The sequence below is a fragment of the Salvelinus alpinus genome, chromosome 28, assembly GCF_045679555.1.
Source record: "Salvelinus alpinus chromosome 28, SLU_Salpinus.1, whole genome shotgun sequence".
Classification (NCBI taxonomy): domain Eukaryota; kingdom Metazoa; phylum Chordata; class Actinopteri; order Salmoniformes; family Salmonidae; genus Salvelinus; species Salvelinus alpinus.
The window spans coordinates 40526577-40552661 of NC_092113.1; the positions used below are offsets into that span (position 1 = coordinate 40526577).

The 26085-nt window shown below is 42.1% G+C and overlaps 1 protein-coding gene across 1 annotated transcript; it reads left to right on the plus strand.

Annotated features, from left to right (window-relative positions):
* Positions 1–25336, plus strand: dnase1l1l (deoxyribonuclease I-like 1-like). Its single transcript, XM_071373159.1, has 9 exons — positions 1–85; positions 341–497; positions 11828–11916; positions 12184–12270; positions 12432–12559; positions 24226–24338; positions 24506–24663; positions 24810–24906; positions 25018–25336. The coding sequence occupies exons 2-9, from the start codon at positions 360–362 to the stop codon at positions 25096–25098; spliced, it is 891 nt and encodes a 296-aa protein (XP_071229260.1). The 5' UTR covers positions 1–85; positions 341–359; the 3' UTR covers positions 25099–25336.
* The last annotated feature ends 749 nt before the right edge of the window (positions 25337–26085 follow it).

Consider the following 26085-nt stretch of genomic DNA (forward strand, 5'->3'; position numbering starts at 1 on the left):
TTCCCAATATACCACAGGACAGGACATTCAGGAGACGGCTCTTCAATCCACCAGGGCTGACCTACCTGAGAAACTGGCACAGAGGGTAAGAGATATTCTGATTTCATATGAGTAATATTAATGATTTCTAATTTGATGAATATTACAGATTATTACACAATGTGAATTACATATTATACAACGGATATATAAACTTTAAGCTACACAGCTGATCTAGTACAAACTTAGTTATGGATGATTATCTATAACCCCAGACAATTACAGGTCCAAGAATATGTTTTTACGTTGTCACAATTCAAACATAATTTTGAGCAACTCTACTGTTTTACCGTGTTTACAGAATTCCTATTCAAAACAGAATGAAGTGGCCAGTTCCTGTGACGTGTTTTGTGGGACTGTGGCATGTTGCGATGTCACTGAAAATTTGTGCCTTCAACGTTCAGAGCTTTGGGGAGGCGAAAGCCAACAACAAAAAGGTTATGGGAATTCTGATCAAGGTAGGTGTAAGAGACAAGAACTGTGAAGATAGCTACAACTAAACAACTAAACTAGACAGCTACTACTAAACTAGACAGCTACTACTAAACTAGACAGCTACTAATAAACAACTAAACAATACAGCTACTACTAAACTAGACAGCTACTACTAAACTAGACAGCTACCACTAAACAATACAGCTACTACTAAACTAGACAGCTACTACTAAACTAGAGAGCTACCACTAAACTAGACAGCTACCACTAAACTAGACAGCTACCACTAAACTAGACAGCTACCACTAAACTAGACAGCTACCACTAAACTAGACAGCTACTACTAAACTGAACAGCTACTACTAAACAATACAGCTACTACTAAACTAGAGAGCTACCACTAAACTAGACAGCTACCACTAAACTAGACAGCTACCACTAAACTAGACAGCTACCACTAAACTAGACAGCTACTACTAAACTGAACAGCTACTACTAAACAATACAGCTACTACTAAACTAGAGAGCTACCACTAAACTAGACAGCTACCACTAAACTAGACAGCTACCACTAAACTAGACAGCTACCACTAAACTAGACAGCTACTACTAAACAAGACAGCTACTACTAAACTAGACAGCTACCACTAAACTAGAGAGCTACCACTAAACTAGACAGCTACACTAAACTAGACAGCTACACTAAACTAGACAGCTACTACTAAACAACTAAACTAGACAGCTACAAATAAACAACTAAACTAGACAGCTACAAATAAACAACTAAACTAGACAGCTACAACTAAACAACTAAACTAGACAGCTACAACTAAACAACTAAACTAGACAGCTACCACTAAACAACTAAACTAGACAGCTACTACTAAACTAGACAGCTACTACTAAACTAGACAGCTACTACTAAACTAGACAACTACTACTAAACTGAAGAGCTACTACTAAACAAGACAGCTACCACTAAACTAGACAGCTACTACTAAACTGAACAGCTACTACTAAACAAGACAGCTACCACTAAACTAGACAGCTACTACTAAACTAGACAGCTACTACTAAACTAGACAGCTACTACTAAACTAGACAGCTACCACTAAACTAGACAGCTACCACTAAACTAGACAGCTACTACTAAACTGAACAGCTACTACTAAACAAGACAGCTACCACTAAACTAGAGAGCTACCACTAAACTAGAGAGCTACCACTAAACTAGACAGCTACCACTAAACTAGACAGCTACTACTAAACTAGACAGCTACTACTAAACTAGACAGCTACTACTAAACTAGACAGCTACTACTAAACTAGACAGCTACCACTAAACTAGACAGCTACTACTAAACTAGACAGCTACTACTAAACTAGACAGCTACCACTAAACTAGACAGCTACCACTAAACTAGACAGCTACTACTAAACTAGACAGCTACTACTAAACTAGACAGCTACCACTAAACTAGACAGCTACCACTAAACTAGACAGCTACTACTAAACTAGACAGCTACCACTAAACTAGACAGCTACCACTAAACTAGACAGCTACCACTAAACTAGACAGCTACTACTAAACTAGACAGCTACTACTAAACTAGACAGCTACTACTAAACTAGACAGCTACCACTAAACTAGACAGCTACTACTAAACTGAACAGCTACTACTAAACAAGACAGCTACCACTAAACTAGAGAGCTACCACTAAACTAGAGAGCTACCACTAAACTAGAGAGCTACCACTAAACTAGACAGCTACCACTAAACTAGACAGCTACTACTAAACTAGACAGCTACTACTAAACTGAACAGCTACTACTAAACTAGACAGCTACTACTAAACTGAACAGCTACTACTAAACAAGACAGCTACTACTAAACAACTAAACTAGACAGCTACAACTAAACAACTAAACTAGACAGCTACAACTAAACAACTAAACTAGACAGCTACAACTAAACAACTAAACTAGACAGCTACCACTAAACAACTCAACTAGACAGCTACAACTAAACTAGACAGCTACAACTAAACAACTAAACTAGACAGCTACTAATAAACAACTAAACTAGACAGCTACTAATAAACAACTAAACTAGACAGCTACCACTAAACAACTCAACTAGACAGCTACAACTAAAAAAGACAGCTACAACTAAACAACTAAACTAGACAGCTACTAATAAACAACTAAACTAGACAGCTACAAATAAACAACTAAACTAGACAGCTACAACTAAACAACTAAACTAGACAGCTACAACTAAACAACTAAACTAGACAGCTACAACTAAACAACTAAACTAGACAGCTACAACTAAACAACTAAACTAGACAGCTACCACTAAACAACTCAACTAGACAGCTACAACTAAACAACTAAACTAGACAGCTACAACTAAACAACTAAACTAGACAGCTACAACTAAACAACTAAACTAGACAGCTACAACTAAACAACTAAACTAGACAGCTACAACTAAACAACTAAACTAGACAGCTACCACTAAACAACTCAACTAGACAGCTACAACTAAACAACTAAACTAGACAGCTACAACTAAACAACTAAACTAGACAGCTACTAATAAACAACTAAACTAGACAGCTACAAATAAACAACTAAACTAGACAGCTACAAATAAACAACTAAACTAGACAGCTACTACTAAACAACTAAACTAGACAGCTACTACTAAACTAGACAGCTACCACTAAACAACTAAACTAGACAGCTACTACTAAACAACTAAACTAGACAGCTACTACTAAACTAGACAGCTACAACTAAACAACTAAACTAGACAGCTACTAATAAACAACTAAACTAGACAGCTACAAATAAACAACTAAACTAGACAGCTACAAATAAACAACTAAACAAGACAGCTACTACTAAACAACTAAACTAGACAGCTACAACTAAACAACTAAACTAGACAGCTACAACTAAACAACTAAACTAGACAGATACAACTAAACAACTAAACTAGACAGCTACCACTAAACAACTCAACTAGACAGCTACAACTAAACAACTAAACTAGACAGCTACAACTAAACAACTAAACTAGACAGCTACTAATAAACAACTAAACTAGACAGCTACAAATAAACAACTAAACTAGACAGCTACAAATAAACAACTAAACTAGACAGCTACTACTAAACAACTAAACTAGACAGCTACTAATAAACAACTAAACTAGACAGCTACAACTAAACAACTAAACTAGACAGCTACAACTAAACAACTAAACTAGACAGCTACAACTAAACAACTAAACTAGACAGCTACCACTAAACAACTCAACTAGACAGCTACAACTAAACAACTAAACTAGACAGCTACAACTAAACAACTAAACTAGACAGCTACTAATAAACAACTAAACTAGACAGCTACAAATAAACAACTAAACTAGACAGCTACAAATAAACAACTAAACTAGACAGCTACAAATAAACAACTAAACTAGACAGCTACAACTAAACAACTAAACTAGACAGCTACTACTAAACAACTAAACTAGACAGCTACAAATAAACAACTAAACTAGACAGCTACCACTAAACTAGACAGCTACTACTAAACTAGACAGCTACAACTAAACAACTAAACTAGACAGCTACTAATAAACAACTAAACTAGACAGCTACAAATAAACAACTAAACTAGACAGCTACAAATAAACAACTAAACAAGACAGCTACTACTAAACAACTAAACTAGACAGCTACAACTAAACAACTAAACTAGACAGCTACAACTAAACAAGACAGCTACAACTAAACAACTCAACTAGACAGCTACCACTAAACAACTCAACTAGACAGCTACAACTAAACAACTAAACTAGACAGCTACAACTAAACAACTAAACTAGACAGCTACTAATAAACAACTAAACTAGACAGCTACAAATAAACAACTAAACTAGACAGCTACAAATAAACAACTAAACTAGACAGCTACTACTAAACAACTAAACTAGACAGCTACTAATAAACAACTAAACTAGACAGCTACAACTAAACAACTAAACTAGACAGCTACAACTAAACAACTAAACTAGACAGCTACAACTAAACAACTAAACTAGACAGCTACCACTAAACAACTCAACTAGACAGCTACAACTAAACAACTCAACTAGACAGCTACAACTAAACAACTAAACTAGACAGCTACTAATAAACAACTAAACTAGACAGCTACAAATAAACAACTAAACTAGACAGCTACAAATAAACAACTAAACTAGACAGCTACAAATAAACAACTAAACTAGACAGCTACAACTAAACAACTAAACTAGACAGCTACTACTAAACAACTAAACTAGACAGCTACAAATAAACAACTAAACTAGACAGCTACCACTAAACTAGACAGCTACTACTAAACAACTAAACTAGACAGCTACTAATAAACAACTAAACTAGACAGCTACTAATAAACAACTAAACTAGACAGCTACAAATAAACAACTAAACTAGACAGCTACAACTAAACAACTAAACTAGACAGCTACTACTAAACAACTAAACTAGACAGCTACAACTAAACAACTAAACTAGACAGCTACCACTAAACAACTAAACTAGACAGCTACAAATAAACAACTAAACTAGACAGCTACAAATAAACAACTAAACTAGACAGCTACTAATAAACAACTAAACTAGACAGCTACTACTAAACAACTAAACTAGACAGCTACCACTAAACTAGACAGCTACCACTAAACAACTAAACTAGACAGCTACAAATAAACAACTAAACTAGACAGCTACAAATAAACAACTAAACTAGACAGCTACTAATAAACAACCAAACTAGCAGCTACTACTAAACAACTAAACTAGACAGCTACAACTAAACTAGACAGCTACAAATAAACAACTAAACTAGACAGCTACTAATAAACAACTAAACTAGACAGCTACAACTAAACAACTAAACTAGACAGCTACTACTAAACAACTAAACTAGACAGCTACAAATAAACAACTAAACTAGACAGCTACTAATAAACAACCAAACTAGCAGCTACTACTAAACAACTAAACTAGACAGCTACTACTAAACAACTAAACTAGACAGCTACTACTAAACAACTAAACTAGACAGCTACCACTAAACAACTAAACTAGACAGCTACCACTAAACTAGACAGCTACCACTAAACTAGACAGCTACTACTAAACTAGACAGCTACTACTAAACTAGACAGCTACTACTAAACTGAACAGCTACTACTAAACTAGACAGCTACTACTAAACTGAACAGCTACTACTAAACAAGACAGCTACTACTAAACAAGACAGCTACACTAAACTAGACAGCTACTACTAAACTGAACAGCTACTACTAAACAAGACAGCTACTACTAAACAAGACAGCTACCACTAAACTAGACAGCTACTACTAAACTAGACAGCTACTACTAAACTAGACAGCTGCTACTAAACTGAACAGCTACTACTAAACTAGACAGCTACTACTAAACTAGACAGCTACTACTAAACTAGACAGCTACTACTAAACTGAACAGCTACTACTAAACTGAACAGCTACTACTAAACAAGGCAGCTACCACTAAACTAGACAGCTACTACTAAACTAGACAGCTACTACTAAACTAGACAGCTAATACTAAACTGAACAGCTACTACTAAACTAGACAGCTACTACTAAACTGAACAGCTACTACTAAACAAGACAGCTACTACTAAACAAGACAGCTACACTAAACTAGACAGCTACTACTAAACTGAACAGCTACTACTAAACAAGACAGCTACTACTAAACAAGACAGCTACTACTAAACTAGACAGCTACTACTAAACTAGACAGCTACTACTAAACTGAACAGCTACTACTAAACAAGACAGCTACTACTAAACAAGACAGCTACCACTAAACAACTAAACTAGACAGCTACTAATAAACAACTAAACTAAAGAGCTACTACTAAACAAGACAGCTACTACTAAACAAGACAGCTACCACTAAACAAGACAGCTACCACTAAACTAGAGAGCTACTACTAAACTAGACAGCTACTACTAAACAACTAAACTAAAGAGCTACTACTAAACAAGACAGCTACTACTAAACAAGACAGCTACCACTAAACAAGACAGCTACCACTAAACTAGAGAGCTACTACTAAACTAGACAGCTACTACTAAACAACTAAACAGCTACAAATAAACAACTAAACTAGACAGCTACTAATAAACAACTAAACTAAAGAGCTACTATTAAACAACTAAACTAAAGAGCTACTAATAAACAACTAAACTAGACAGCTACAACTAAACAACTAAACTAGACAGCTACTACTAAACAACTAAACAGCTACAAATAAACAACTAAACTAGACAGCTACTAATAAACAACTAAACTAAAGAGCTACTATTAAACAACTAAACTAAAGAGCTACTAATAAACAACTAAACTAGACAGCTACAACTAAACAACTAAACTAGACAGCTACTACTAAACAACTAAACTAGACAGCTACAACTAAACAACTCAACTAGACAGCTACCACTAAACAACTAAACTAGACAGCTACAACTAAACTAGACAGCTACTACTAAACAACTAAACTAGACAGCTACTACTAAACAACTAAACAGCTACTACTAAACTAGACAGCTACTACTAAACAACTAAACTAGACAGCTACCACTAAACAACTAAACTAGACAGCTACTACTAAACAACTAGACAGCTACTACTAAACTAGACAGCTACTACTAAACAACTAGACAGCTACTACTAAACTAGACAGCTACAACTAAACTAGACAGCTACTACTAAACTAGACAGCTACAACTAAACTAGACAGCTACTACTAAACTAGACAGCTACAACTAAACTAGACAGCTACTACTAAACTAGACAGCTACTACTAAACTAGACAGCTACCACTAAACAACTAAACTAGACAGCTACTACTAAACAACTAAACTAGACAGCTACTACTAAACTAGACAGCTACCACTAAACAACTAAACTAGACAGCTACCACTAAACTAGACAGCTACAACTAAACTAGACAGCTACTACTAAACTAGACAGCTACAACTAAACTAGACAGCTACTACTAAACTAGACAGCTACAACTAAACTAGACAGCTACTACTAAACTAGACAGCTACCACTAAACAAGACAGCTACCACTAAACAACTAAACTAGACAGCTACTACTAAACAACTAAACTAGACAGCTACTACTAAACTAGACAGCTACCACTAAACAACTAAACTAGACAGCTACAACTAAACAACTAAACTAGACAGCTACTACTAAACTAGACAGCTACCACTAAACAACTAAACTAGACAGCTACTACTAAACTAGACAGCTACCACTAAACAACTAAACTAGACAGCTACCACTAAACAACTAAACTAGACAGCTACTACTAAACTAGACAGCTACCACTAAACAACTAAACTAGACAGCTACCACTAAACAACTAAACTAGACAGCTACCACTAAACAACTAAACTAGACAGCTACAACTAAACAACTAAACTAGACAGCTACTACTAAACTAGACAGCTACCACTAAACAACTAAACTAGACAGCTACTACTAAACTAGACAGCTACAACTAAACAACTAAACTAGACAGCTACCACTAAACAACTAAACTAGACAGCTACCACTAAACAACTAAACTAGACAGCTACAACTAAACTAGACAGCTACTACTAAACAACTAAACTAGACAACTACAACTAAACAACTAAACTAGACAGCTACAAATAAACAAGACAGCTACTAATAAACAACTAAACTAGACAACTACCACTAAACAACTAAACTAGACAGCTACTACTAAACAACTAAACTAGACAGCTACTACTAAACTAGACAGCTACCACTAAACAAGACAGCTACTACTAAACAACTAAACTAGACAACTATGTGAAAACAAGAATGAAGAGGGACCAAACCTACACTACATGTATCAAACTAACATTGAATTAGAACGTCACAACCTGAGTATGTGAGCTGAGCGGCGCTGGAGCAGAGCAAGGAGCAGAGTGCCCAATTTGACTGGAACCTGGTGCGAGATTCCCAAAGGCTGGAGGTAGGCCTTCTCGCCCGCTACAATAGGCTCCAGTGTCGCTTACTTCAGGAGCTCAGGGCATGCCCGCCCCAGCATGCAATTGTAGTCTACTTGTGTGCTGCTAATAGCCAACTAATAGTTTAGTTGTTTTCCTAAAGAAACCAAGAGCAAGAGAGGGAGTGCGGTGATGTACTATCCACTGTTATGTGTAAGACTTGGATGCCACCTGCTGGTATGGTGCTAAACTGTTTGGTTACAAACCGGATTCCGTTGTTCTAACTGCGGGATATGACAGTTGTTACACGTTGGCTTCATGAAACATCCACAACTAAAGAATCACTGTGGAATCTGAAAATACACTTATCCCAAAAGTATGATGGTGTACTTACTGCGTACACATGCTAAAAGAACGGAATGAGGTGGGTAGTAAGTGTAAGTAACTAAGTGTGTCATTGTAGCAAAGTATTTATAAGCTAAAAATCATATCTCTTAAACCAGTGGTCACCAAACTTTTCTGAGTCAAGATCACTTTCGAAATCAAAAAGCAAGTTGGGATCTACAGCTCAGTTTTTTTTTTTTACATTAACCTGACACAAACAGTTTTGTAAGAATGAGGTTTGGGCAGTAGGCCTAATACATTATCACAGCATATTGGCTATATGATTGGCCTGCCAATATTGTTAATCAGACCATAATATATTTCAAAACTCGAGCTTTGATAACAAAATAGATCCGTTGGTTTAGCACTTGTGAGGCACTGTGGAGCATGAATTGAAATAATTCACTTTTTTATTTTACTGGACTGGTGGTACCTGCATCTGGTGGTCAACGAGATCAAATCACGACGTCAGTGATCTTCAGGTCGAAAAGTCGGAGCTCTAGAAAGATGCCCGAGTTTCCGACTTGGAATTCCGAGTTGGATGACCGTTCAAAACGATTTTTCCCAACCGCCTCTCACCGTCCCTGCTCTCTCCTTCCTTTCCTCCGGTGAGACTGACCAGAGAGAGCTCACCGTCTTCCACCTGATGGCGAAACTCGAGTCGCACCGCATCCGCCTCATGCACAAATTCATGTTGTTCCTATGACCAGAGAAAGTTAAATATTTCCTTAATATTAAAATTGACACGACGAGCTGCTAATAATAAAACGCAGGGCTATCGGTACTTGGCTACTCATTCAGCTGCAGCCCGAGCGGAAGTACGGAGAAGCGCGTTTTGTAATAGTGTTAAAAATGAACTCACTCATAAAAACAGCAGCTCTTTGATGTATTCGTTGACAGTCTCTCTGTGGTCATGATTTGAAAAGTTATTACATAGGCTGTTAAATTTGGCTGTGACCAGGGTCATGGAAGCTCTGTAGCCACGATGATTTGAGCTATCCGATTGGGCAGCCCAGTAGGTGCATTCGATTTAGTCACAGATCTGCCGGGTAGGCGGAGTTTGTCTCATGGGAACACTTTGCTACCCAGTGCGCAGTACTTTTGAATCAAGTGCACCTACCGTTAACAGCTCAACACGATTTTTAAAAAGGAGCGCAAGCCTTTATCGTTCGTTGGCTTTTCAACATAAATATTTGGTGTTCGACTAGGAATGCCTTAAAGATCGACCGGTCGATTGGCGACCACTGTGTTTAACGTTTCGTTCATTTTCTAAACAATAGGCCATAATTGATTTTGGCCCAATGAGCCTGGCATATTCCCACGCTCAAGGAGATTTCCGTTTTGATTGAGTTATTTTGTCTAAAAACCTTTAGGCCTACCTATAGAAATTTGTAAAAACAACTCTGCATCTCTGCCTAGACTGGCAAGACTGGCCAAAAGGCTGTTTAGCATCCCCAGCAGCTCTGCAGATGTGGAGACAGACACAGTCACCGCTGCTGGCCGGTGTTGTGCTGAAAGTCTCCCCCCCCCCCCCCCCCCACGCCAGAATTCCCCCCTTCGCGTGAACGCGCACACACTCAATTCTTCAGTGCTGCGACTTGCTTGAAAGATGAGATTTCTGTTCATGTTAGGCTACGTTTCATTTTAATATCCTTCTCCCCTTCTAATTGTCTTAATTTTGTGGCTAGAGTCAAATACTTTCTGTGGCACACATCAGAGTCAAATACTTTTTATAGAACAAACTTCGCGTCAGGATAGGCAACCGAAATGAATAATTAATGTATGTGTGTGTGTTATATTAAACATAGAGGAGGGAGTAAAATGTAAGCAAGCAATAAACATTTCAGAACAACTACTAGTGGAATAAGACATGGGAGAGATTACGAATTTTGTTACGAAAACTGCAGACATTACTAGTGCCTCCCCCGCGATCAAACCGACATAAACAAATGTTTTATGAAACGCAGCCTAACGTGATCAGAAATCTCAACTAGCAAGCAAGTCGCAGCAATGAAGATTGACTTCGTGCGCGTCCACACGAAGGGGGGGGTGGGCAGAATTCTGACGGGGGGGGAGATTTTCATCACAACACCTGTTCTCCAAGCACCATCGCATGAGCCTGACGTCACAGACTGGCCAAACTCGTGTTTCTAAAAACGAATTCAAAGGCACTAATAAGTCATTTTTCGTTTAATATGTATTTAAGTAAGTCACAGCCTAAGTAAGTCACAGCCTATATGCGCAATTTATAGACTATAATGATTTAATACAACGAAATGTTGTTTAAATGCTGCGCGCTTTATGTCCTTACCAGCCTATTGTGTCGCAATAGCAAATCCTTCACAATGTATTTCTTTGTAGGCTATAGCCTTAAAATAATATTGCCTAAATAATTCATTTGCGTTCCTTCTTAGGCTCCTTGTCTGGCTTCTGACATATATAGGGTGTTTATATGCTGTTTAATATGACATGTAACCTATTTGAAATTATGTTCTCTTCTTAAATTCACCTTTTCATGTTTATTCAAATACTTTTAATTCAAATCCATATGGTTTGGTTTCAATACTTAAAAACAAATTGGTAGGTCCAGGTAGTCACAAAAATAGATGGGTGTTGGTTAAATTGTGATTTTTAATGAATGGAGCGAAATTAGCATTTTTTTTCCCCCTGTGCACATGGAGCGTTTTTAGTGGGGGCTTGGAGCGGTAGGAAAATACAAGAAGCACCATGAGCGATGCGCGTGATTTCCAACTGCTCATCTCGGCTCACGTACTCTGGTCACAACTATTCTGTGTTCATTATTATGGTATTTTGATATCCAACAATATAACCAAAAGCTGTTTCCCTCCCCCTTCCCAGATTCTTGCTCGCTGTGACCTGTGTTTGATCCAGGAGGTTCGAGATACAAAAGGTGAAGCCATACCTACACTGGTGAAAGATCTTAACAGGTACATAAACACGGGGGGATCTTGAAATTGCTTTGTTGACCTTTTTAAAATGTGTATTATGTTTTTAGATATGGATGATGCAGAGAGAGTGAGTCCGGTTAACATGTTTACTGAAGTAATATGGCAACAATACAGGCTTATATATACAGGCGGGGTCCACCATTACAGAATTAATCCTTTATAAGATATTTACAGTATGTACAGATTGTCTTATCATGGTTAGGGTTCTAATCGTCACCTGATGTCTGTTTGTCATTCCACCATCAGCTTTGACAAATCACATGCATACTCCTACGTGGCGAGTAAGAGACTGGGGAAGAAAACGTACAAAGAGCAATATGTCTACATTTACAAGTAAGCCATTACATATTTACACAGGCTTTACATGAAACTTTACATTTTAGATAAGAATCTTTAAAACACTGCAGCACTCCTCATTTCTAGTATACTCTCTCTCCTTTGATTGGTTGGTTGGTTGGTTGGTTGATTGATTAATTGGCTTGAATCATCTTTAGGAAAGATGTGCTGCAGGTCCGAGAGCATTGCCAGTATCCTGAGCTAGAGGGAGGAGAGGGGACGAATAACGACACAGAGGTTTTCTCCAGAGAGCCTTTCATTGTCCGGTTTCACTCACCCACTACCTGTGAGAACCTTTAATATATCAATCACTGTCTTAAGTTATAATGTGATATCATCTCAAATCATGCAATTTGGAGACAGGAACATATGTAACAGTATAACTTTACGGCGTCCCCTCGCCCCGACCCGGGCGCGAACCAGGGACCCTTTGCACACATCAACTACAGTCACCCACGAAGCATCGTTACCCATCGCTCCACAAAAGCCGCGGCCCTTGCAGAGCAAGGGGAACCACTACTTCAAGGTCTCAAAGCGAGTGACGTAACCGATTGAAACGCTATTAGCGCGCACCACCGCTAACTAGCTAGCCATTTCACATCCGTTACACATGCCATGTGTTAAAGGATTTTAGGATACCTTAGACAGATAGTCCTAGCCTGGTCTCACATCTGTTTGTGCTGTCTTGCCAGCCATGTGACCATATGGGTTGTCAAGACAGCACAAACCAGTGTTGTTTTCGTGTCTACCTAAAGCGAGACCGATTCAAGACCTAGACCGGAGGGGGGTGAGACCGATTCAAGACCTAGACCGGATCGGGGCGAGACCGATTCAAGACCTAGACCGGAGGGGGCGAGACCGATTCAAGACCTAGACCGGAAGGGGGCGAGACAGAGTCAAGACCTAGACCGGAGGGGGGTGAGACCGATTCAAGACCGGAGGGGGACGAGACCGATTCAAGACCTAGACCGGAGGGGGGTGAGACCGATTCAAGACCGGAGGGGCGCGAGACCGATTCAAGACCGGAGGGGGGCGAGACCGATTCAAGACCGGAGGGGCGCGAGACCGATTCAAGACCTAGACCGGAGGGGGGGCGAGACCGATTCAAGACCTCGACCGGAGGGGGGCGAGACCGATTCAAGACCTAGACCGGAGGGGGCGAGACCGATTCAAGACCTAGACCGGAGGGGGACGAGACCGATTCAAGACCTAGACCGGAGGGGGACGAGACCGATTCAAGACCGGAGGGGGGTGAGACCGATTCAAGACCTAGACAGGAGGGGGCGAGACCGATTCAAGACCTAGACCGGAAGGGGGCGAGACAGAGTCAAGACCTAGACCGGAGGGGGGTGAGACCGATTCAAGAATTAGACCGGAGGGGGCGAGACCGATTCAAGACCTAGACCGGAAGGGGGCGAGACAGAGTCAAGACCTAGACCGGAGGGGGCGAGACCGATTCAAGACCTAGACCGGAAGGGGGCGAGACAGAGTCAAGACCTAGACCGGAGGGGGCGAGACCGATTCAAGACCTAGACCGGAAGGGGGCGAGACAGAGTCAAGACCTAGACCGGAGGGGGGTGAGACCGATTCAAGACCGGAGGGGGACGAGACCGATTCAAGACCTAGACCGGAGGGGGGTGAGACCGATTCAAGACCGGAGGGGCGCGAGACCGATTCAAGACCGGAGGGGGGCGAGACCGATTCAAGACCGGTGGGGCGCGAGACCGATTCAAGACCTAGACCGGAGGGGGGCGAGACCGATTCAAGACCTCGACCGGAGGGGGGCGAGACCGATTCAAGACCTAGACCGGAGGGGGCGAGACCGATTCAAGACCGGAGGGGGGCGAGACCGATTCAAGACCTAGACCGGAGGGGGACGAGACCGATTCAAGACCTAGACCGGAGGGGGACGAGACCGATTCAAGACCGGAGGGGGGTGAGACCGATTCAAGACCTAGACAGGAGGGGGCGAGACCGATTCAAGACCTAGACCGGAAGGGGGCGAGACAGAGTCAAGACCTAGACCGGAGGGGGGTGAGACCGATTCAAGAATTAGACCGGAGGGGGACGAGACCGATTCAAGACCTAGACCGGAGGGGGCGAGACCGATTCAAGACCGGAGGGGGGCGAGACCGAGTCAAGACCTAGACCGGAGGGGGGTGAGACCGATTCAAGACCTAGACCGGAGGGGGACGAGACCGATTCAAGACCGGAGGGGGGCGAGACCGATTCAAGACCGGAGGGGCACGAGACCGATTCAAGACCGGAGGGGGGCGAGACCGATTCAAGACCGGAGGGGGGTGAGACCGATTCAAGACCGGAGGGGCGCGAGACCGATTCAAGACCGGAGGGGGGTGAGACCGATTCAAGACCGGAGGGGCGCGAGACCGATTCAAGACCGGAGGGGGGCGAGACCGATTCAAGACCGGAGGGGCGCGAGACCGATTCAAGACCTAGACCGGAGGGGGGCGAGACCGATTCAAGACCTAGACCGGAGGGGGGCGAGACCGATTCAAGACCTAGACCGGAGGGGGGCGAGACCGATTCAAGACCTAGACCGGAGGGGGACGAGACCGATTCAAGACCGGAGGGGGGTGAGACCGATTCAAGACCGGAGGGGCGCGAGACCGATTCAAGACCTAGACCGGAGGGGGGCGAGACCGATTCAAGACCTAGACCGGAGGGGGGCGAGACCGATTCAAGACCTAGACCGGAGGGGGGCGAGACCGATTCAAGACCTAGACCGGAGGGGGACGAGACCGATTCAAGACCGGAGGGGGGTGAGACCGATTCAAGACCGGAGGGGGGTGAGACCAATTCAAGACCTAGACCGGAGGGGGGCGAGACCGATTCAAGACTTAGACCGGAGGGGGGCGAGACCGATTCAAGACCTAGACCGGAGGGGGGTGAGACCGATTCAAGACCTAAACCGGAGGGGGGCAAGACCGATTCAAGACCGGAGGGGGACGAGACCGATTCAAGACTGCAGGTGGACGAGACCGATTCAAGACCTAGACCGGAGGGGGGCGAGACCGATTCATGACCTAGACCGGAGGGGGCGAGACCGATTCAAGACCTAGACCGGAGGGGGGCGAGACCGATTCAAGACCTAGACCGGAGGGGGCGAGACCGATTCAAGACCTAGACCGGAGGGGGCGAGACCGATTCAAGACCTAGACCGGAGGGGGACGAGACCGATTCAAGACCGGAGGAGGGTGAGACCGATTCAAGACCGGAGGGGGGTGAGACCAATTCAAGACCTAGACCGGAGGGGGGCGAGACCGATTCAAGACCTAGACAGGAGGGGGGTGAGACCGATTCAAGACCTAAACCGGAGGGGGGCAAGACCGATTCAAGACCGGAGGGGGACGAGACCGATTCAAGACTGCAGGGGGACGAGACCGATTCAAGACCTAGACCGGAGGGGGGCGAGACCGATTCATGACCTAGACACCTTGAACAGAAAAGTGTGAGTTCAACTCAAGACCATGATTGTAATTTTGTCAAATCGCCAACATAATAAGACTTCAACATGTCCAGGATTTCCATGTTCATATTTCAGAAGAACATTTGGATTCTTCAGACATACAGAATGGTGAAAATAATTAGTTCTTAACTGATTTCCCTAGTTAAATAAAGAACAATTATATCGGTCTGATGTGTTTTACAAAAAGTGCACTCCTATATGGAGTGCGCTGGTATTATGTGTAACAGTATAACTTTAGACCGTCCCCTCGCCCCGACCCAGGGACCTTCTGTACACATCAACAACAGTCACCCACGAAGCGTCGTTACCCATCGCTCCACAAAAGCCGCGGCCCTTGCAGAGCAAGGGGAAACACTACTTCTAGGTTTCAGAGCAAGTGACGTAACTGATTGAAACGCTTCTAGCGCGTACCCGCTAACTAGCTAGCCATTTCACATCCGTTACATATGGGCGCTGCCTTTACAGCATCACGAGCTCGTTACACACATCCTTGGACGTGTCACACTTGTCGCTTTTGGTGATAGTGTGAAAGTGATTGTGTTAGGCTACCATAGGGTTGTGTAAACAGTGTGGTTGTGGTTGTTGCTTTCGGTATTTTATTAGGATCCCCATTAGCTGTTGCATAAAAAGCTGCAGCTTCCTGGAGTCCACACAGAACATGAAACATGACATAGTACAGAACGTTAATAGACAACAGCTTAAGGACAGAACTACATAAGTTTAAAAAGACATCCATATCAAAACATACATACAAACTGTCTAGGTCAAATATGCGAGAGGCTTTGTGCCATGAGGTGTTGCTTTATCCGTTTTTTGAAACCAGGTTTGCTGTTCATTTGAGCAATATGAGATGGACGGGAGTTCCATGCAATAATGGCTCTATATAATATTGTATCATGACACAAGGTGAGACCCAGATGCAGACACAGGAGGCAGATGGTTGGAGTCTTACAATGTTTATTAATCCAAAAGGAGTAGGCAAGAGAATGGTCGTGGACAGGCAAAAGGTCAAAACCAGATCAGAGTCTAGGAGGTTCAGAGTGGCAGACAGGCTCACGGTCAAGGCAGGCAGAATGGTCAGGCAGGAGGGTACAGAGTCCAGAAACAGGCAAGGGCCAAAATCGTGAGGACTAGAAAAAGGAGAATAGCAAAAAGCAGGAAAATGGGAAAAAACGCTGGTTGACTTGTAAAAACATACAAGAAGAACTGGCACAGAGAGACAGGAAACACAGGGATAAATACACTGGGGAAAAATCAGCGACACCTGGAGGGGGTGGAGACAATCACAAGGACAGGTGAAACCGATCAGGGCGTGACAATATTGTAGCTTTCTTGAATTTATTCTGGATTTAGGGACTGTGTTGTTGGACTATGTTGTTGGAAGCATTATCCCTGTGGGTGCTATCTCTGTTTGAGTGGCAGCTCGAAGCTCGGCTCAGCCTTAGGCCGGTGTGACTCCTTCAGGTGCATTAAGTGATTCTATGTTTCAGTTCTTTTCATGATTTTTTAAATTTGGTACAACGTGTTGGAAGGTCCAATAGCCACGGTTCGCCACTGCCCAAACATGTCGATATATAAAGTCTGTCTCTCCTTACTAATAGTGAATGTGCAACTTTCAAACAATTCCCCCCACTCTTCCCTACCAGACAGATGATGTGAGCTGAGTGGAGCTGGAGCAGAGTGCCCAATTTGACTGGAGCCCGCTCCAGTAGCGCTTACTTCAGGAGCTCAGGGCATGCCCGCGCCAGCATGCAATTGTAGTCTAATTGTGAGCTGCTAATAGCCCCTTGCTTTAGCTACTGTCATAGAGTTCGCTAAATATTTTCCTAAAGAAACCAAGAGCAAGAGAGGGAATGCAGTGATGTAGTGTCCACTGTTATGTGTAAGACTTGGATGCCACCTGCTGGTATGGTGTTAAACTGTTTGGTTACAGACCGGATGCCGTTGTTCTAACCGCGGGATATGACAGTTGTTACACGTTGGCTTCATGAAACATCCACAAGTAAAGAATCAGAGAAGACACATGTCAAAAGTATGAGGGTGTACTTACTACGTGCACATGCTGGAATAAAGGAATTAGGTGGGTAGATAACTACGTGTGTTATTGTAGAGAAGTATTTATAAGCTAAAAAATCAGATCTATTACATTTTTCGTTCAATTATCTATACAATAGGCCATAATTGATTTTGAACCAATAGGCCTGGCATATTCCCACGTTCAAGGAGCTTTCCATTTGATCTGCCCAGCCTGGCAAGAGAGGCCAAAGGGGTGTTTCGCATCCCCAGTGTATCTGCAAGTCAGTGTATCTGCAAGTGTGTAGAGGAAATTCTCCGCTGTTGGCCGGTGCTGTGCCGAAAATCTCCCCCATGCTAGAATTCCCCCCTTCTAATTTCCTTAATTTTGTGGCTAGAGTCCAATACTTTCTGTGGCACACATCAGAGTCAAATACTTTCTATAGAACAAACTTCGCGTCAGGTTAGGCAACCGGAATGAATAATGAATGTATATGTGTTATATTAAACAAAGGAGGGAGTAAAATGTTGACAAGCAATAAAATGTCGGCAAGCAAGTGCGCCATACAAGCTAGAACCGCCATATACACTTGAAACAAATAGCCAAACCGAAAACTACAGACAGAAATGCTTTCTAAGATCAGTGAAATGTAGGCTAAACTGACAGCTGAGTGAAGAGCAGAAATCTCAACTAGCAAGCAAGTCGCAGCAATGAAGAACGCGAAGGGGGGGAGGGGTGATTTTCAGCACAACACCTGTTCTCCTTGCACCGTCGCATGAGCCTGACGTCACAGACTGGCCAAACTCGTGTTTCTAGTAATGAATTCAAGATGAAGGAAAAAAGAAACCGCACACTGCTCTTGATAGTATCACTGATCTTTAATAAGCTTTACGTATCGGCCTTTGTCAGAGCTTTTGTAAGTTAAAAAAAAAAATGTGCACCGTTATGTAGACCTAGCCCCACCCACATCCGTTCCACGCATCGAAAGGGGTTGGAGGCGAAGGAAAAACAAATAAGTGCTACCAAATATAACAATATGGATTTTATAAATATTCAAATAAAGTGTGTAAATAAGATGTATTAAACACGTCTGTAAAACCACAATGAGGACATAGACCTACCGAGCAAGTTTTCATTAAACATCAGAGTAATCTTAAATGGGGCCAAAATTCATGTTCAAATTCACAACATAACATACATAGGCATTTCATCATTAAATCCTTTAGGAAATAATGTCTGGAGGGTGAAAATCCCAAAACATTCTCTTTTACTCAGTGTTATTAATATCACCTCCCCTGTCTGATATCTTAACTTTCTCTATGCCACAAAATCTAAAGGTAGAAATGTCATGCTTTAGGTCATTAAAATGTACAGCGACTGGATAATCCCTGTCGTTTCTCCTGATTGAACTTTTGTGTTCCCTGATTCTCTGTTTGAGAGAACGAGAGGTTTTACCTACACAGCACAGCCCACATGGACATTTAATAATGTAAATAACATGGGTGGTGGAGCACCTAATAATGTCATTTATTTGGAGCCGTTTTCCTGTATGTGGGTGGCAGACATATTCACACGTCATCATATTGTTGCACTGTGCGCATCCTCTGCATTTAAAGCTACCATTTGGAAGAGGGCGTAAAAGAGCCTGATACCATCAAGAACAGTGTGAGGTTTCTTTTTTCCTTCATCCAGTATACAAGAAAGTACCTTTCCCAGCATTACTCCTGAACCTGTATAAGCACACATCAGCAACACATGATCTGGTGCTGTGATTGTGTGCATCCCTAACACGAGGAAAGTAATCACTTAAATATCTGGGCGCAGGACCATAAATACTCCTGTAAACCAAACCTAGTCTAATCTGGGACACCCTAGCCTCAACAGGCAGCCAGTTTAGTTCCTGAAAGCAGCTCCTTTCTATGTGAGTACGTAGACTCACCTTCAATACTACCCTGATCAACTTATTCTGGGCTATCTGGAGCTTCCCCTTCATAAGTTTAGATAAGCCCCCAAACCAGGAAGTACTAGCATAGTCAAAATGGCATCGAATGAGGGCAGTAGCTAGCACTTTCATGGAGTCCTTATCAAGCAGCTTGGACTTTCTAGCCAAGTCACAGCCTATATGTGCAATGTATAAACTATAATTATTTAATACAACGAAATGTTGTTTAAATGCTGCGCGCTTTATGTCCCTACCAGCCAATTATGTCGCACTCGCAGATACTTCACAATGTATTTCTTTGTAGGCTATAGCTTTGAACTAATTGAAATAATATAGAATAATATAGAAATAATAAAAAAATCAAATACAAAATATAGGACAAAACACACATCACGACAAGAGAGACACCACAACACTACATAAAAGAGAGACCTGCATGGCAGCAACATATGACAACACAGCATGTTAGCAACACAACATGACAACAACATGGTAGCAGCACAACATGGTAGAAGCACAAAACATGGTACAAACATTATTGGGCACAGACAACAAAGCAAGAAGGTAGAGACAACAATACATCACGCGAAGCAGCCACAACTGTCAGTAAGAGTATCCATGAGTGAGTCATTGAATGAAGAGATTGAGATAAAACTGTCCAGTTTGAGTGTTTGTTGCAGCTCGTTCCAGTCGCTAGCTGCAGCGAACTGAGAAGAGGAGAGACCCAGGGATGTGTGTGCTTTGGGGACCTTTAACAGAATGTGACTGGCAGAACGGGTATTTATATGCTGTTTAAAATGACATGTGGCCTATTTGAAATGGTGTAGGCTTCTTACATTCACCTTTTCATGTTTATTCAAATTATTTTAATTCAAATCCATATGGTTTAGTTTCAATACTTAAAAAACAATTGTTATGTCCAGGTAGTCACAAAAATAGTGTTGGTGTTGGTTAAATTGTGATTTTTAATGAATGGAGCAAAATTGTAACGGGATTTTTTTTTAGTATGGAGACGTTTTTAGCAGAGCATTAGTAAAGGACATGGAGCGGTGCGCATGAGTGATGAGTTGTATTTCCAACCGCTCAACTCCGCTGAGCTACCAGAGAGAGAGAGAGACAACATTTTGAGGATATTTTTTTTCAATGAAAGTAAAGAACAGTAATATAACGAGTAAAGTAGGAGGCCCAGGTTTCAATAGGCGTTAAGATATTGTTTCATGAATGTGTCTATATAGGGCTCCCGACTGTCACAGCGGTCTAAGGCACTGCATCTCAGTGCTAGAGGCGTCACTACAGACCCTGGTTTGATCCCGGGCTGTATCACAACCGGCTGTGATCGATCGAGAGTCCCATAGAGCAGCGCACAATTGGCCCAGCATCGTCAGGGGAGGGTTTAGCTGGGGTATGCCTTCATTGTAAATAAGAATTTGTTCTTAACTGACTTGCCTAGTTAAATAAAGGTTAAATAAAAACATATATATTTGGCCTGGTGAAGCAGTTTTATGCGCTTGACTGAATGAAAGCTGATAATTACTGTATGAGTTTTTTACTCCTACTTCACCAGCTGTCAGCTGCAGCTCTGTGGTGAGAAACATCTCTGTTCCCAGGGGGGAAACCCTATACTATCCTGGAGCACAAGTACAGGACATTACAAGGCTGCTTCCTACCATTCCACGACAGCTGCTGGGGGCCGACGCTGTCGTAGTCCACGTTGGGGTCAAACGACATTAGGAGGGCTAGCTCGGAACTGCTGAAAATTGATTTTAAAGAACTGATTCTAGGTCTGAAAGATTTTTCTTTTTTAAAAGCGGACAATTATTGCAGGCCCGATACCATCGCTGGGCCGCTGCTGTGAAATATTCATCAAGCTACTGGCATTAAGTCTACTGTAGCGTTGTTGGCATAACTTCTATAAATATAACACCTTTTGGAAACAGAAGATGTTGTACAGAAATGATGGGAGTCCATCCAAATCATCTTGGCTCCTGGACCCTGTCCTCGCATTCCAAGGCTGCGTTGAGACAATGACTTATCAGTGACCCAAGCCCTGCTCAAATGATCCCTACCATTGTGTCGCTGAGTTGTCATAGTACTGCTGCAAATGTACATTGTCCCAGGGGCGTTGGCAGTCATAATGTAAGTAACCTAATTTATGTCCCCTCTTAACTCCCCTGAATACCTCTGTCAACCCTACAGATATTGTATGCAGTAATCTTGCGCCTATGAACCTGAGTTATACTGTTAGCACTGAGGCGGTGTGCCCTAGTAGGAAGTCCCCTGTGTGCAGCTCACCCTGCACTATCAGCTCAAACAAAAATAACACTGTCATGTCTACCTCTGATAAGTCTTCCTGTAAAGCGATAAAAACAATCAAGAATCACAGAAAAGTGCTAAAAATAGCACACTTATTTAACTAGGCAAGTCAGTTAAGAACAAATTCTTATTTACAATGACGGTCTACCGGGGAACAGCCTTGTTCAGGGGCAGAACGACAGATTTTTACCTTGTCAGGTCGGGGATTCAATCCAGCAACCTTTCGGTTACTGGCCCAATGCTCTAACCACTAGGCTACCTGCCGCACCAAATTAACATATACATTAACATATGTAGCCTAATAAACAAGGCTCATGAATTCAATAACTTGCTAGTAACATATAACATTCTGACTATCTCTTAAACTCACTTAGATAATACCTTTGATGATACAGTGGTAGCAAAACATGGTTTCAACATCTTCAGAAGAGACAGGAATTCCAATGGTGGAGGTGTTGCCGTTTATGTTCAGAGTCATATTCCTGTCAAGCTTAGAGAGGATCGCATGTCAAATGCTGTAATATGGTAACAGGTTCACCTGCCTCACCTAAAGCCCATTTTTGTAGCAGGCTGCTATAGACCACCAAGTGCTAACAGTCAGTATCTGGATAATAAACTCAGCAAAAAAATAAACGTCCTCTCACTGTCAACTGTGTTTATTTTCAGCAAACTTAACATGTGTAAATATTTGTATGAACATAACAAGATTCAACAACTGAGAAATAAACTGAAAAGGTTCCACAGACATGTGACTAACAGAAATGGAATAATGTGTCCCTGAACAAAAGGGGGATCAAAATAAAAAGTAACAGTCAGTATCTGGTGTGGCCACCAGCTGCATTAAGTACTGCAGTGCATCTCCTCCTCATGGACTGCAACAGATTTGCCAGTTCTTGCTGTGAGATGTTACCCCACTCTTCCACCAAGGCACCTGCAAGTTCCCGGACATTTCTGGGGGGAATGGCCCTCGCCCTCACCCTCCGATCCAACAGGTCCCAGACGTGCTCAATGGGATTGAGATCTGCTCCACAGAACGAGCAGTATGGCTGGTGGCATTGTCATGCTGGAGGGTCATGTCAGGATGAGCCTGCAGGAAGGGTACCACATGAGGGAGGAGGATGTCTTCCCTCTAACACACAGCATTGAGATTGCCTGCAATGACAACAAGCTCAGTCCGATGATGCTGTGACACACCGCACCAGACCATGACGGACCCTCCACCTCCAAATCGATCCCGCTCCAGAGTACAAGCCTCGGTGTAACGCTCATTCCTTCGACGATAAACGCGAATCCGACCATCACCCCTGGTGAGACAAAACCGCGACTCGTCAGTGAAGAGCACTTTTTGCCAGTCCTGTCTGGTTCAGCGATGGTGGGTTTGTGCCCATAGGCGACGTTGTTGTCGGTGATGTCTGGTGAGGACCTGCCTTACAACAGGCCTACAAGCCCTCAATCCAGCCTCTCTCAGCCTATTGCGGACAGTCTGAGCACGGATGGAGGGATTGTGCGTTCCTGGTGTAACTCGGGCAGTTGTTGTTGCCATCCTGTACCTGTACCGATCCTGTGCAGGTGTTGTTACACGTGGTCTGCCACTGCGAGGCCGATCAGCTGTCCATCCTTTCTCCCTGTAGCTCTGCCTTAGGCGTCTCACAGTACGGACATTGCAATTTATTTCCCTGGCCACATCTGCAGTCCATTCTAGAGGAATGTAGGAATGTATCAATGGGAGGCAAACAGTACTACATAGAACCATGACTACATGTAACTCTATTCCACATCAAATAACTCATGCAAGCAGTAGAATTTGCTTTTTTTTTAAACAGATAAAAAATACACCTTATGGAACAGCAGAGACTGTGAAGAGACACACACACATGATAACATACGCACTATACACACATGTACACATGGATTTTGTGTTGTAGATATGTAGTAGTAGAGTAGTGGCCTGAGGGAACACACTTTAATGTGTTGCGAAATCTGTTGTGAAATGTAATGGGGATCCATAATAAATACAAATACAAATATTCCGCTGGTCTCGGGAGGAAATGACAAGTCCTCACTGTCCGAGACCGAGTCAAGACTGAGTAAAAATCTGGGACAAGGGATCTGGGACAAAGCTAAGATAGTCCTATCAAACTCCCAAAATTATAAAATGATATGAGAGGAATTTCTTTTAAATCTCTCCTTCTGCAGTGGTGAAGGATTTTGTCTTGGTGGGCCAACACACCTGTCCCAAAACGGCAATGAAAGAGATCGATGAACTCTACACTGTTTTCAATGGGATCTGCAAGAAGTGGAAGACTGAGGTTAGTTGAGTTTAAATCATTGATATCAGATAACTCCTCAGATTTCTAGTATCTTATTCCTTCCTCTTCTCTTGATAATAACTAACTATTCCATCGAGATCAATTTACTGTAACTTCCTGTGTTTTGTGTTTATTTGTTTGATACTGTTCATTTTGTCTTCCTCTAGAATGTGGTGATCTTAGGGGACCTGAACGCAGCCTGTAACTACATCACCATCAAGGGCTTTAGAGCTGTGCGTTTGAGAAGCGACCCCAAGTTCCGCTGGCTGATTGGAGATGAACAGGATACAACCGTCCGGCAGAAGACACACTGCGCTTACGACAGGTTAGTGACCCATACAATAGAATCATTGTACAAGACTTGGATGTGTGCTGGCGCATGTGTTCTGTATGTTTATCTGTGGGCGAAGAAGCTTCTTTCTTCTTACTATGATCATGATATGCCTCCTCTCTCTATACGTCATACTCCAGGATAGTTATCCATGGCAAAGAGATGATGTCTGGGATAGTTCCAGATTCAGCTAAACCCTTCAACTTTAAAGAAGAGTTCCACCTTACTGAAGACGAGGTATCTTAACTTCTCAGACATTTGAAATCAGTTGATATGTAATGATATAAGTTTAAGTTAACCTGTATTCTTTTGATTGACCGATTTGATTATTTGTTTGTTTACATTTAGGCCTTGGAAGTCAGCGACCACTTCCCAGTAGAAGTTGACCTGAAGCCCATCCATCGCTATCTCCTGCGCCATGAACTTTAGACCCCACGTCACAATCAACATGACCAACAATCATGTTTTACTCCCAATTATTTCATTTGTATTTATTTATTTCAATTTATTTTAGGTACTTAAATTAAATTATGGAGTTTAGAAAAAAATGATAGTGATTTTTGTTGGAATTTATACTGTACCAAACTGTATATACTATAAACATACTATAAACATACTGTATCTTTGTCTGCAGAGACTAATAAACGTAATTTATTGAATATCTAAATATTGTGATGTAGAATGAATTCTACTTTGGATTAATCCCTAACTCAGACTAACATAAGGAAATCAGTCAATTTAAATAAATGCATTAGGCCCGTATCTAGGGATTTCACATGACTGTGCAGGGGCGCAGCCATGGGTGGGCCTGGGAGGGAATAGGCCCACCCACTTTGGAGCCAGGTCCACCCACTGGGGAGCCAGGCCCAGCCAATCAGAATGAGTTTTTCCCCACAAAAGGGCTTTATTACAGACAGAAATACTCCTCAGTTTCATCAGCTGTCCGGGTGGCTGGTCTCAGAAGATCCCGCATGTAAAGAAGCCGGATGTGGAGGTCCTGGGCAGGCTTATGGTAGAGAAATTAACATTCAATTCTCAGTTAACAGTTCTGGTGGACATTCCTACAGTCAGCATGGCAATTGTACGCTTCCTCAAAACTTGAGACATCTTTGACATTGTGTTGTGTGACAAAACTGCACATTTTTAGAGTGGCCTTTTATTGTCCCCAACACAAGGTTCACCCGTGTAATGATCATGCTGTTCAGCTTCTTGATATGCCTCACCTGTCAGGTGCATAGATTATCTTGGTAAAGGAGAAATGCTCACTAACAGTGATGTAAACAATTTTGTGCACAAAATTTGAGAGAAATAAGCTTTTTGTGTGTATGGAACATTTCTGGGATGTTTTATTTAAGCTCATGAAACATGGGACCAACACATTACATGTTGCGTTAATATTTTTGTTCAGTATAAATT